General features: G+C 39.1%; 1 protein-coding gene across 2 annotated transcripts in view; it reads right to left on the minus strand.

Moving 5' to 3' along the window:
• The window catches only part of LOC103620770 (cytosolic phospholipase A2 epsilon), a 38,230-nt gene extending 27,350 nt beyond the window's left edge, over positions 1–10,880 (minus strand). The window contains exons 1-3 of one of the 2 annotated variants that reach the window (XM_017742276.1): positions 10,572–10,880; positions 4,847–4,948; positions 4,418–4,504 (exon numbers count right to left, since the gene is read on the minus strand). In XM_017742276.1, the coding sequence (XP_017597765.1) occupies positions 4,418–4,504; positions 4,847–4,948; positions 10,572–10,745 (363 nt within the window). In that variant the 5' untranslated portion in view covers positions 10,746–10,880. Of the gene's footprint in view, positions 1–4,417; positions 4,505–4,846; positions 4,949–10,571 lie in introns of those variants that run through there. The other variant, XM_017742277.1, reaches the window with a different exon arrangement.
• Between the last annotated feature and the right edge of the window lie 4,547 nt (positions 10,881–15,427).

Below are 15,427 nucleotides of genomic sequence, written 5' to 3' on the forward strand. Positions count from 1 at the left end.
TTCTTCCTTCTGAAAAAAAAAAACCAAAGGAGATGTATTTTAAAGTTTTGAATATGTGTGTTGACTGTAATGCAATCAAACACTGAAAAGAATGAAGGTTCTGCTGAAGTTGTCTCTTCCAGTTGGCATCACAGCAAAAATAGGCAGCAAAATGCACTTTTCTCCACAAACTTCATTGACCCCGAAAGCCTGTAGTTATCTAAGCACACAAAGAGAAGGTGTGGAAAGAGAAGATGAATAGCAAAGTTAAGATGGGGTAAATAAGCTGACAAAGTTCATTTAGCCAGTAACATTAAATTGTACACATGACCATCAGCAGCCAATATGAAGACAAAATTCAGTGAATCCAGAAATAAGAGATGCTTCAAATTTGGTTGGCTATTGACCAAGAGCCTCTGTTGTGCTGTAGATAGAATCAAGGCCTATACAAAAGGTTCCACTTTTAATGCAGTGCTTGGATAATTGGAGAGAAGGGGGGAAAAAGGTCTTTCTACGTTTTCTTGCTTGTTTTTAAAAGAATCATTTCCATAAGAGAGAGATGACAAAGAATGAGTGTTAGCACCTTAGGGAATGTCTCAGGACTACGCAACACACAGCTTTGGACAAACACTCCTAGCTTGCTTTTTGGGAGCACAGGTTTTCCTTACCAAGGATGGTTATCTGATTGATAGACATGGAATAGTTCTGACTAAAATCCTTAATTTCAAAGAAAGCTATCTCCAATTCCTTGTTGAAGGTGCCAGGCCTGACCATCTGGGTCAGTAAAAGTTGTGATAATCACGTGTGCTTGATGGATTTTACATCTTCAGAGAACATGCTCATCATGTCCCCTAGCAGCAGCTAGAGCAAGTAGGGTATCAGCAAAACCAAGGAGAAAATAGACAATACTTACTATGACTCCAGCAGACATGGTTATATTGATTCCCCAACTGTGGGAACAGTAGGGAAAAAAATTATCAAAACAGCTGAGGCTTATAGAAAGGAGAGAGAATTGCATCATGGTTGGACTAAAGAGACTGAATGAAAAGGGTAAATGAGCACTGGGGATGGCTCCCTCTATCACTGTTCAGGGACAGAAGCAGAAGAAAAGAAGGAATTTCAGAAATTTCAAATTGTATTAATAAGTTCTGGAGTTGATGTATGATTATAGTAGTAACAGGTCTTGTTAGATAGAAGGAGTAACAAAATGACTGCAGTGAATGTCTGAGGATGGGGCTTTGCACTGGAAAGAAAATGCAAACTGTCAATTCCTGAGGTCTGACTGCTACTGCTCCGTGAAGAGCTTTAATCTGCATACAAAGATGTTATCAGCAGATCCTGAACTGGGTATCTCCAATAAAAGGGGAAGGTATAAATAGTATATCTATAAATAATAGGCATATTAAAAAGTCACCTTGAGTTAGTCAGGCTATGAAATAATAAGGAATTTTTTAAGGACTTCTGAGAAAAGCATTAATGAAAAAAAAAAACTACAACATTAAAATGAGGCAGATTTAGGACCAGGGAAGTATTAGTTTACAGTTCTAGTAGCAAGGGTCTGTGGAAGTTACAAAATGGCCAAACTTGTTATGATGCCATTTGTGTATTTGCAAAAAGATACTGACAAATAATACTGAAGGCACAGTATATATTGGGTCAAGCAATAGGTGGCCACTTCAGTGACCAGTAGGTAGGTGGTCACTGATATTCAGAAAGAGTTCTAGGAGAAGTTCAGATAATGGCAGAAGACAAACAGATCACTAATTCTCAGTAAAGTCACAACATGAAACATCATCAACAAGAACGGGTGGCCAAAGAAAGAAGCTGTCATGAAAGCTAATGACCAAAATCTGGAAAAGATAATCTGCAGTGAAATAGTGGAGAGCTGCTGGAAGATGATGAAATAATTAGGAGATGTTATCTATTTTCTGAGAAACTTCAATTAAAATTACAGGGAGAAACTCTGGAGTGAAATAAGAGAAAGCACATACAGAGGTGCTGCTACTGTGACAAAAGTCAAAGACTGAAAAAAAGATCGAAGTGTAAGAAATCAGTGAGACAAGACAGTACATCAGCTGAAGTGTGTAGAGTGTTGGACCATGGGGAATCCATCATGACAAAATTTAGCTTAACCTCTCAAATAATTTCCATCTTTATAAGAATGAAAGACATGAAGGTCATAAAAGGAAATTGCACAAAAAATGCAGTAATTTCCAGGCTACGAAGTTGTCCAGTAAAATGGCAAGATTGATGTCTTTATAAAATGCTGGGTAATTGAAAGGCATGTTAAATAGAAGATAGCCAGTGCCTAATATAACCACAAGGCTTGCCCATAAGCTCAAGCTTGTGATGAGGAATCATATCAGAATGTCTTCAGTGAGATGACTGGTTAAAATGCTAACACTTTTTGCTGTGAGGTGCAGAAGCAGCACATCCAAAACAACAAGTGGGCTAAGTTCTCTTTATCAGGATACAAAGAACAGAATATCTCAGCTTCTGAGTGGGTGTATTCCAAAGCTAAAAAATAAATTAATCCCTGTTGCTCAGTCATATGTAAAACACAGGATATTTTACATGGCTGTGTTCTAAACAGGGGAGGTAAGATCCCAGCATTATCAGAACACAGGCTGAGCCAGCTCCACAAAATTGTGAATTGTTGTTACATTTTCCTGAATATTTAGCAGTGGAGCATATTTGGCTTTGCACTACATGTAGGCAACAGCTAAATTCCATGCACAGCCCCAGGCATGTTTTCCTAAACCAAATCCAGTAATTCAGTTTATCACACAGCTACGCAAAGTCGTCTCAAATTGAAACGAGTTCTTAAGCAAATGTTTGAGCACTTACACTTAGGAAAGCTTTATACCTGTTTACTTCTGGAACTCAAGGTCTGCTACAAGCATGCTATCCTTTCTAATAGCTCTCTACTAATGATTATCCTCCTATTGAAGATGGCAAGCTATGACTTGCAAAAATTGAGGCAATTACCAAAAGCTACCCAGGAAACCCAGTAGCAGTAAGGGGCAGAAATTGGCCAGTTGAGACAAGTCTGTGCCTTTAACACCAGTTTTCTGCCAAGATTTACTACAGAGGAGAGCAGACATATTGAAAGCCAGGAGGTAAATAAAGAGTGTCTGAGAATATCTTTGTTGTTAAACACCTGTGGACAGCAAACACAACTTTCAGAAGTTCATTTGACAGGGAGAAATTATGGCACAAATAATGAATTGAAGCTGTGGAAAGGGTCCCATAGCCCCGTATATGCAGGAGTTTATGGCCACAGGATTTCTTTTTCAATATTACTTCATGTATGTTCTAAAACATATGCTGGATTCATTAATCTTTACATATATGTAACTATGTCAGTGGTAAAGAAGGGTTGGTTGCTTTTAGCCATGGATATTCTAAACCAAAACACAACTTCAGTCTGAATACATTAAATCATTACAAAACTGCTAAGGAGATTGGGTCATTGTTTTCCCCAATAGCTGCTTTTCCTGCTTTAGTACATTCTCCTGCTGAGCTTTAGCACACACACAGAGCAAATTAGGAACACCTAAATGCCATGTCAGATTTGGTTATGTTACATTGCCATTTACAGCAAGTTTCACTCCCCACTGGTAGTTTGTCACCTTTTTATACACTAATATCCATCTTTAGGAGCTGCCAGCATGCTGTTAACAAGAGATCAGTTTGCTCAACCAGTCTGATAAGGTTGTGACATATATAGGCAAAACAATTCTTGTAGTTTTCTATTCATTTTGAAGTCTGGTTCCATAAAAAAAACAAACAAAAAACCATATATGAGCTATTGGCACTTGAATCACTCATCATTTAAGACGTCATCAAAAGTATTTCTTTTTGTTTGTAGCCCCCAGGTTTTACTTTGAGGCAGCTTGACACAATGCCAGCTGAAAAACTCATCACTGATAGAGATGCTACGTGTTTGATGCCACTATATCTCTGTCAGAGGCCCTGCAAAAGTTGCTAGAGTTGTTCCTGTATTGTAAAGAGGTGCACAGAGATCAAAGTGGGCATTTGTTTTGAAAACTAGCATTAATGACCAAACCAAAGGTTCACCAACAACCATGCTCTGACTTTCCGACTCTGCCAGCATTTTCCATTCATTCTGGGCTAAAGCTCCACTAAGTCAATAAATGGCATTGCAAGAAGGCCGAAGTCAGTCTCATTTTAACAAAAAATCAAGAACATTTTCACTAAGGGATTTCTCTAAGGAATAAAACCATTAAAATAACACATTCTGTGTAAATAGATAAAGGAATAAAAAACTAATACTATGCAGATGTTGCATCTAAAGAAAATTTTCTTTCATTAAATATTTCTTTTTCTATATAACCATGTGGAGAGCGAAAGTCCTACCCTGCTAAAAAAAGCACTGGTTTAGTCCCCAATATTTTTACTTTGTTGAAGTTGGTACCTTAGCATCATCACTTGGGGCTACATAGCGCATCATCCATTTTCTTTCTTCATTTTCCAAGGGGCTTGATTTTCTGCTTGAATGATGCTGAGGGAAGAAGAACAGAGGATGAAAAAGAGAGTAAAGATCAATTTTTTTACTTATTTCAATTCCTCAGTGTAACATTCCAATGTGGAACAGGCAATTTGCACCTCCTCGTTGTGGTGAATAAAATGAATGTGCCAGGAATGTGGCAGCACAATCTGTGCTATATGGAAAGATTCTGACTCCAGGTCCTGGTAAGTGCAAATATCCAAGAAAGGGCAATCTTGTTTTCCTGGAAATTTATGTCCTACAGATAACAGGAGACTTGATCTGTTGTAGTTCACAGCAAAATCTAAAACAAAATCTCAAGAGACTCCTGCCAGCGTTGTTCTGTTTTCCACTTACCTGAGGTAAGGCAGAGGTCGATGCCATCGAGATCACTGCTACATTAAAAGCAGCTGCTGTGAATGGCACCTTAGGACCAGGCTCCACAGGTGCCAGTGCCTCCTGAAACAAATTTACAATCTTGAAGAAGTGTCAGAAGCTGCTGAACAGGTGTTTTATTACACTGAGTCAGAGCTCCACCCGTCCATGATTTCTGAAACAGGGAAATTTCCCACCCACATTATTTGTCCAAAGAGCAGCTGCTGTAAGGTGTGAGCAGGTCTTGTGGCTAAGCAGAGCGTGCTGAGGGACCAAATCGTTCCCACCTGGGGCTCGAGGAAATGCAGTAGCAGCTGTAACCTGACTGATGACATGATAGAGATCATCTATGCAAGATAGCCTTACAGTGATATTCTAGAAGTGAGAATAGCAATAGCCTAATAAACACATCAACATCTCTTCTCCATGCAAACACCTGAATTCCACACATGATTGCATCCATAATAAAAAATAAATTTAAAAAACAGATATGGAGATGATAATTAGAATGAAGACCTTTACATATGAAGATAATAAGAATTCTTCTGAAGGAACGTTTTTCCCTGCACAGTGCTGTAGCATCATCTGTTTTTCTTGTAGTGTTCTATTTCAAAAGAAATTAAAGAAGGTATGATAAGCAACATTTCTTTGCTCTTTAAACCACATTGTATCACTTTTCCATTTGAAATGTCTTACTTATTTCTGGGCTTCACATTTAATACAGTATGCAGTTTAACAAATTTAAATGAGATTCAAACATTTCATCTTGAAAAATCATTAAATGTTTCCACAAACTACAATATTATTTTCTGATGCAAAAGTAGTCAGATTTCTGAGCAACTGTATTCAAATCATCATCTGGCTGGACACTATTAGCAGATTATTGGAATTTAATGGAGTGATCCTGTACATTTTGTTGTTGGATTTTTTTTTACTCTAATGAGGATCTGCATGGGTTCAGCACACCTCTAGGAAGCTCAGTGATTAAATTTTCTAAGACATTATGCAAGCGTTATTGGGCACATACGTTTGTACTGAAGGTCCTCCTGAATGATTAAAATTAGTGCTTATGAAAGAACTTGAGATTAATAGGATGACAAAGCATCCTGCTTCCTCTTAGAGATGGGCATACGTGTGAAATCACAGCCACTCTGACTGTGGTATGAGTTTGTATGGGGATCTTGACTGACAGAAACTACACAAACCCAATGACTTCTAGAAGCCTCATGACATACTTTTCTTACGCAAACAGAGGAATCAATATGAAAAATTGTCCTTACAAGAAGAACAAGTTAAGACAATCCAATCATCTTACATGCAATATTCCATCTTTCCAAAAGTTTGATTTCTTAGGTTTAATTTTTTATCTACATTATCTTTTTTAGTTGTTGCTTTTTGAAATAAGCACATTTATTTTATCACAAAATGCAAGTGAGAAGTTTGCTTTTAACTTCCTTTCTCACCTTCATTGTATTTAAACTTTCTGGTACTGCTTAATTGAAGCCAGAATTAAATAATCTACAGCAATAGGTTAAGGAGAGTCAAAGTCTCTCCCATTCCTTGGCTGATGCTTTACTTAATGTGAGAACTTGAATTTCTGTAAAAAAAATTTTAGAATCTTTTTTTCTGTGAGAATGGTGACATGAAACAGTTTAGACAGAAACTAACTGTATCCACAAAAGCACACACATTTTCTATTTCTTCTGCTACAACCTACCTGTATCCATGGTTGAAGTGTCTAGAAGAGTTTCCACAACCAAGGAATGAGAACATTTGTTACAACCTCTTTGTAATTGTGCCACACAGAGGTTGTCAGAGGTCTTGCTTCTGAAATATATGGAAGCTAAGGGGTGTGAGATTTTTGCATGAAATCCTGTTTTCATTTACATTGTCATATTGCACCTTTGCTTTTAAGACAAAAGGAAATGAAGTGGGGGAAGAAGCCTTCAGCATCTCTTAGGAAGCTGACTAAGAGTTGCTTGTTGCCCAACAACTAACTTTTCTTTCCTGACTCAAGCCATCCCTATATGAAATACCTGTTCTTTAAGCTCAAGTCATAGGTAGCCAAAGGTACCTTTGACTCAAAGACAACACTGGTATTGAATTCCCTAAATTAGATCAAAGTTCAAAATTGTTTTTTGCTATGAAGGGCTATTCCTTTCGAGGCAAACACATCCTAAGTCATCTAAAAGTTATACTAGAAACTGGTTGTGTTTTCTCTGTATTGAGTGGACGAAAAAGAGAGCGTGGCAACTGCAAGCAGTGACTAAACACCTCTGTAATGGATGTTTCTGGAGAAGTCTAAACGTCCAGACCACACTAGACACCTAACTTCTGAATGTCTGAAGGTAGCTGAGATGAATCCCACCTTGGGTAATCAGCGCGTCCCCTTTAGTCACTTGTTTCCACAGTTATTGATGCTGAGGGAACCTGACACTGAGGATCTTGGTTTTGTTGTTAGCACATGATTCACCCTGGCGCAATGTGAAGCTGCAAAACACCCTTAGGCAAAAGTTCTATTAGCATATAAATTAAAATCCTCTCTGGTATCCAATCAAATAACAAAGAAGAGGTTTTGTGATTACCAAGGTAGCAGAGAATGCAAAATTCAATGTGGCTAGTACCAGTGATGCCTTGTGGGACTACCTAAAAACAGAGGCTAGACAAAATTGAGAATAAAAAGCAGTTATATTTATTGAAGGGCCTTCAGGTATGTTTAGGGCAGACCCACCCAGGGGCTACACCCAAAAATGGACGACAGGTCACGGGTTTTCACACTTTTGTAAGTTTGGTCGATTTGCAAATCAGGGGTTAATCCTCCAATTACAGCTTCAGGTAATGAAGTCACTTACCCCAAGTTTGCTCCCCACCAACTCACTTTTGTTTACATTTCTTGGGGCCTGAGACAGCAAGGTGTCCTTGATTCCCAGACCTAGAGAGGAACTGTTTTGTCTGACCAAAATGGGAGAACAGCAGCTAACAGTCTATGTGGAGTTTAGAGTTATACACTAAAGAATTGCAGGATTACAGACATATGAAAAATTAAGAAGCTAAAATCCTAACGCATCACCAGTACAAACTTCCAGCCCTATTCATCTTCAGGATCACCAAAGGCCCCCGTGGTGGTGGAGCAGACAGCCTGACTTGGGACTGCTGTCCATAAAGCACAGGCTGTGCAGCAGTAGCTCATGCCCAGGTGCATTAAGGGACTAATATTAAGCTGGGTTTCCTGTGAAAACCCAGGCTGCAATCTGTGGAAGTTCAGCAGCAGCTTTATAAGCATCTGAGACAAGTTTGGGACAAATGGGAAATGTCAGAGGAAAAGACTGACAGGAGAGCAGTGCAACAACTCTCTGAGGAAATGCACTCCCGACTTGTAGGGCAGAGACCCAGTGGTCAAATGATGCATTTAGTGCAGCTCAAGGAACAGAGAAGCTTTGCTGGGCCATCCCTAGATACCACACTTATGGCAATTTTGGGGTCTGCCTGTCAGCTGATGAGCTAGTGGTGAGACATAGTTCACCCAAAGTTGCTCTGCCTTGAAATGATTTTCATTTAAGGTTTTTTTTCTGCAATGATTTCTTTTCTCCTGACTAGTCTGATGGTGTCTAAGACTACAATACACACATTCTACAACTACAACTGAGTTAGGAATTCAACATTAATGCTCAAAGAAATGGGTTGGGTCAGATTTAATTATTCAAAGATTTATTAAAGTGACTGCTACAGACAAATAAAAGATCAGATAGATTTTGTTTTCTTTCCACTTTTGTCAATCATTCTTCATGACTGCTCTCTTCAGTCTCTTTCCCATCCTTTATAGCTTCTCTGCAGTCTACAGACTCTTCATTATGTCTCATCCTTATACCATGGGCTTTTGATATCAGGTGCTTCAGCACATGTTCCTCTCAGATTTTTCAGACCACCTTTCTGAACATAGGAGAAAGGGAGCTTCACTGAAAGCCCTTCTGGTTTATTTCTGATTATTATCTTTACTAGAAACAGCCATGTTCTACTCAGGGATACAGGAAAATGCAGCTAATGTGCATCAGTGTGATGCTTCAGGCATTAAAAGTATTATTACATTGTGGCCCATCTGAATGAAGGCAAAAATGTTCAAGTCCAAGTCAGAAATCAAGAGGTCATAACAATCCCCACAAGGGCAATGCTGGATATTACTCAGAAGAATCAAGCTTTAATATGGCAATGGCTGTGAAATTTTGCCTGATCCACACAGTTGCTGCTGGTGACCAATAAGCTCTTTATTGGAACAAGATAAATATACGTGTCATAATGAGAAAGGTATACATAAACATCTGTAATGCAAATTTAGATTAATAGAATATTTTAGGTCTGAAAAGACCTCCAAGACCATTGAGACCAACTGTTAATCTAACATTGCCGAGTCTACCACTAAACTATGAAGGCATTAGGATAGAAAAAGTGAAATGGCTTGAGAAAATTTGGACCATAAGGTAAAATCAGCAGAAAAAGGAGTGTTTCTGTCCACTAGAAATATTAAATTGCTTTTAAAAGGTCTCTTTATGCTCCTCCCCATGACAAATAGGGAGTATAGATATTTGTTGTTACATGTATGCTAACTTTACTCGGATGCATAAAAAGTGAGTATTCAGAAAATATTTCAGAAACTCTCCAAGAAGTATTTAATGTCCTGGACAAATACTGATAGTACCTCATATTTGCAGGGTTATTTGGTCTGTTTATTCTTTCACAGAACATAATCTCTCTTCTGATCTGACTCATAGAAGACCTGTGCATATGCATAAATGCAATACCTCTTTATTATGGAGCTTATATATCAATTTCTTAAATTAGTCTTTGTAAGACATGCCCTGCCTTGAGTGTTCTAGTTCTTACCAGCATCACCGTAGTATCCTATCAAACACTAGAAGACATTGGGACTGCTAAAGCTGTTTATGCAGAAATAACTGGCTTCAAACCTTTTCAGCTGTAGTAAGTTCATGGTATCTTGCTATCTTAATAAAATCAGCAACTGCTGGAGAGGTATGCCTTTGAGCTTACTATCCTCATCCAACATATGTGACATCATATGCTATCATTAGCTTTAAATTTCCAGTGTTCATTGCAGTTATCTCCAAGGGATAAAGTATATTACAAAAAACTAGTTCATGCATAAATCTGTTGGTTACTAGAGTGCATTTCCTGACTGCAGAGAGAAAAATGCCATTTCCCATGAGAACAGTTATTTGAGAGTTCCAGGCAAGATCAAGGGGTGACAGGTTCAACACTGATTCTGGCAGTTCCTCAAAGCCTTCCCTATTGTTAAGCAGGGTCTCTTTTACCTCCTCAGTGTAAAAGTGGCCACAGCACCTTTCTGAGTGCCTTGCCTCTTCCGCCAAGAGATGTACAGCCAGCGTGTTTCAGCAGACATCAGGAGACTGCTTTCCTAATGCCTCAGGATTTGGTATAACGAAATTCCTAACTTTTCTGTCATTTTCTATGTTACAAAAGATAATAGGACAGTGCACTATGAGACCACAGCCCACATCTGATGCAGATGTCTCTGGTATGAGAGCCCCGGTGAGAAAACACAAGCTATGGAAAGAGGACATCCTTAGGTAAGGCATACCCAGATAAGGAAAGGCTGCCATCCACCATGGGCATTTCCCATCCCATTTGCAGGCTGAAGAGGAAAAGGAAGCACGGGGTTAGGTGATGTACTCACTCCAGCTCGTCTTGAAGTGCTGAAATTCCCTGTGCCTCTTCCCTGTATGAGAAAGGCCTGGCTGTTGCAGAAGCTCTTGCATCCAGTATCTCCCTCATGTGCTGAAGCCTTGTTCATTCGTTGTGCAACCTGAGCTGGTGCGCATGGCAGCCAATCTTGCCCCATATACAGCATGTTGTCACTTGGAAGATGGAGTGATAGCCTTTCCAGGGCACCTGGTAGGTCATGTAAGCAGTGCTTAACAAACCCAGGCTCTGTTGGGAGTCAAAGCTGCCCTTTGTGCCATCTGAGCTATCACCCGTGCCTCGTGCCAGCTGCCCATGGGATGGGGTCTCAGTGATGCTATATACATGACTCCACATGGGTATTAACAAAACAATGCCATTTCTTGGGGACTCCAAAAGGCTTCACAACTGTCTGTGGAGCCAAGTACGGGAGAATTTGGGACTGGTAAGCAAAAGAGTCTCACCATCATTCCACATGCTCCAGCTGAATAAAATACAAATCTGTGAAGGAATCTAGTGTGGCCACTTACTCACAAAAGGGCTGATCACAAAGATTAAACTATGTTGACAGCTAGGTATGGAAAGGCTTTAAAGAAACCATTGCAAAACATCTTAAGGAAGTGTTTCAGAAATGCGTAAGGAAAGAAACATTCTCCAGGAGATCGAGATAGGCAACTATGTAAGTACATCCTATTACATGCTAAATTAAATCACCATTGCAACATTATACTGTGCTAAAACTCACAGACATCAAAGTCAAGCACGACTCTTAGGTCAGGTCAAGAAAACACAGATTAAAGAAGAACAAATTCTTAGTGGCAAACATTGCTGATTATCCATTACAATAAATGTAAGGCAGCCACACGTTACTAAAGCATGTGGAAACCTGTCCAAACAGCTCTTGCATAAACTCTCACATGGGTTTGATATTTTGACCCTACATGATGCAACAACTAAAACCTACTCAGATCACATTGCACAGATATGACATTAAAGGAAAATGACTTATTCGCTGCATTTCCATGAGTCCAAGACAGTGATAAGCTCATATCTGCAAATAAAAAGGAAATGTATATAAAGAGAAAGCAAAATGCTATCAAAGGTTTGGACTTACTACTTCATATAAAAAACAAAATAATTACTAATTATGCAGCTAAAGCAGGGGTGATAATAAAACACTTATATTCTTTATTCAAAAACAAGACACTTCACATGTTTCATCAATGAATAATGAAAATGAACACATAGTCATACAACATGTAATAAGACAGAACAGAGATCATTCTTACCAATTAGTTCCTAAAACAGTCTAGGATTCTTGACTATCTGTGCTTCAGCTATTTTAATTCTTGGTATACTGCAGAACTACAGAAAAAATACGAATATTGTGCCAATTTTTAAAAATAGCAAGGGGGATGTAGTAATGTGCCAGTATTTTGTTTATCCTGGCTGCCATTGCCACAATGAACACAATATCTGACTAATTAAAAATCAATTATCATATATTACCACTCTTGGTTCTCTTGCTATTCCTCAAAACGTGGAATGGTAGTCATGCACGTCAAATGCTCCATCATCCCTGAAGTAGTTGATAGAAATACCTCTTTTAATGAAGAGTTGATTTCAAGTTGCGTAAATTCTTTACATTTATGCTTCATACATTTTGTACAGCATTTGTTAATGTATGCATATTTATATTATATATACTTTCAGCGTACAAAGCAATTATACACTGAAAACTGCACTCCACCACACAAGGGAGTGTTTTTCCAAAAAAGGATTGCTGATGTGTAATTAGCTGTCCTTAGGACAGTCATTAACTGTACAATTTACTGTCTGGACAGCAGATGGTTCCACCCAATCAGATTCCATATATATGTCTGTGTGTGTGCGCGTGTGTGTATAAAACACCTGGGGAGATTTGGAGTAAAAATTTATGTTTGAAACACTTTGCATGAAGGCCTAGTAAGGGACCTATCCCACTTGTATGTGAACTGAATGCCTAGCCATGTGGGAAATAAAAGAACAGGGAAAAAGGACAGGAAAGCTGTTGGAAGTTGGTATTTCTAAAGAGATAAAACTGTGCTTTTTCTCTTTTTCTTTTTCTTTTCTTTTTCTTTCTTTATTAAACTTTGCAAAAGTCTTACTTATATTTGGACTGTGCACAGAAATTCTTTAATTTCCTTATCTTAGGTATGTTGCAGAGGTGATGCCACTGTGAGACCAAAATGTGCCCTGTCCTATGGATGCACTGGTCTCACACAGCAGGTTACTGAAGCTGTCTTTAAGTGGCCAGAGAGCAATAAGGCTGCAAAGACTGTCAAAGCAATTACAGGATGTCCTCCCAGAAAGTTGCATGTGATAGCAAAATGGTGATGCAAGGTAACTGCATGGAGAAGAGATCTTTCTGGGGTTAGCATTAGCCAGGGGTTCCCCGGGAGGTGACGAGCAGTTTTGGTGAGCCCTGAGCTGTCTCTGGAAGCCAGTCTGTAGGAAATAGTATTTTTCAAAATGAAGAAACAGATTTTTTTCTGTTCTGTAGTATCACATTTTTTTAGTCTATTGTGCAAAGATAGTAAGGTTTTTTTAACGCAAAGACTGAAAAGAAAGTATATATTAGGAAGGTAAAGAACATTTTTTGTAACTGATTTCAGAAGTAGTCCTCAGTGATAAATATCACTGAAAAGTTTTCTTTTGAGGAATTTAAAAAAGTTTACCAGTTTCAAACTCTGCTGAACATTCTCATGAATACTTTGGAAATAAACAAGGCACCCTGATTTGCCAGATTTGAAGTAGAACAAAGATTGATGGAGTACTGCTAAGGACAGGGCAATCATAAAGAATGATCAGACCTGCTTGATAGACTGGCCTGATTAACTATGGTAAAATCCAACACACTGGAGTGTGAGTTTTGATTAAAGAACTGCCAAATGTATGTTACAATTTACTCCCCCATACGAAAGGGAGGACGGGAGTGTGGGAAAAACTAACCACCTTATGGAAGACAAACACTGGAAGTCTCTAAAGGCCTATGAGCACAACTGGATTCTATATATAGAAACTGGGAACTCATTTATATGTAAGACTATAAGAATAACAAAGCAATGTTAATCTCAGTGTATAGCAGTAGTGGGAAGGGTACTGGAATCTGCATTTGATAGAGGGACAATGAAGACTTGGAGGGAGTGCAAGAGAAGAGATACAGATGAATACATCAAATAAAGGGGGGTTTATAACCAGAATTTGAGGGGTTGTATCTACTGGTTTGACAAAAAGAAGACTGTGATGTAAACTAGGTATATTTTATAAAATTGATCCTCATAAAGAAACAGTGGTTATGCAATGGCTTTTAAGTTGCTAGGAAAAGATGTAATGTGCTAATGTCTGGACTCTGGCCAAACTAAACAAGGCTGGAAACAAGGTGCATGCTCATTGCTGGAAGATGATCACTGACCACAATATAGCTCCATGAAATATGGTGACTTCACCATTCCTGATATAATAGAAGAGGGATCATTTTTCTTCAAGTTAGACTTTGGTCAGCCACAGATGACCAAGACTGGCATTTCAGCAACTGCATGGCAGGTAACAGTCTGACATCTAACAAGTCTGCGAAGATGATCTGATGGTACTTCTGGCTTTTATAGGTCATGGAAAGAAATCAGATGAATAATCTAGTACAATACAAAGCTCATTTGCTATTTTATTTGTTCCTCCACGGCCTAATAGCAATTGACCGGGGTTAAAAAATTTAATAGCTCTGTACAGTGTTATAAAATGGACTTATTAAAGAAGTGCAAGCTGGTAGGACCATTTAGCAAGCAAGAGTGGGAAAGCCCAGAAAACTGTCCCTCAGTGCTCTGCTAAACATTTACTGTGTACTTGCAAACAAGGCTTGCAAAGGCAAAGGATGCAATCAAGCTAGATATCCCTCCAGGTTTAGCTTTAACATCCAACAGCTTTGCAGGCCTTCTTCATCTCTCCTAGGACCTTCCAGCTTTATTTATTACAGTCCTTGCTGAATGAAAGGTGTAAAAAGCCTCCTTCAAACTTGCTGAATCTTAGGCCTATCAGAAAATGTTTAAAATGAGACATTTTTTAAATGACCACAATGATTTCAAAAAGCCTATCCATTTGATGGGCATCCTAGAAGAAAAGGCAAGCACAGAGCTGCATATGAAATACCCAGCTCTCCACTGGGTTGTGAATGGCTGGAGCTGGAAGCATTAGTGATACTCTGTAAGGAAATTACATCTGCCCTGCTTGAAGCTGTAACAACCATTCCCTGAGATGTGCACACTTACTGTGCAAAGAAAGTGAACTGGTCATGAGAAAATCAGTTCAGCCCGATGACACCACCAATTCTCAGACTTCAATTCTGGAAGTATAAGTGCAAAGCCAAAAATTGCTGAGAAACAGAACCTGTTCATAATCCACAAAAAACATCTTCCAAGAATCTACCCTGGACAAACCACACTACGCAAGCTACAACTTTCCAGCAGTACAGAAATAAAAGCATGACTATATCCAGAGAGCTCCCTTTCAGGAACAAGGCAGGTATTTCACAGGCACCCCTCCCTGTCACTGACACTTCTCCTCTGTATTCTAAAACTGAGAGCTGCACACAGGGCACTATTGTCCTTGGCTGGCCTGTCATTGCAGAAACACCGTGTCCTGCTCCCTCTGCCAGACTGATGATGCTATTTAAAGCTTCAGAGTGACACGACTCAGCCAAGCACACTGTGGAGATCTTTATCTACTTGTTTGGAAAGCAGAGATAAAATCTTCCACATTAGCCTTGAAATGTGGCTGGCAGCCACAGAGGGCCCCCCCGCAGCAGGCCCACCACAC

Source organism: Corvus brachyrhynchos, unplaced genomic scaffold (assembly GCF_000691975.1).
Source record: "Corvus brachyrhynchos isolate BGI_N302 unplaced genomic scaffold, ASM69197v1 scaffold115, whole genome shotgun sequence".
NCBI lineage: Eukaryota > Metazoa > Chordata > Aves > Passeriformes > Corvidae > Corvus > Corvus brachyrhynchos.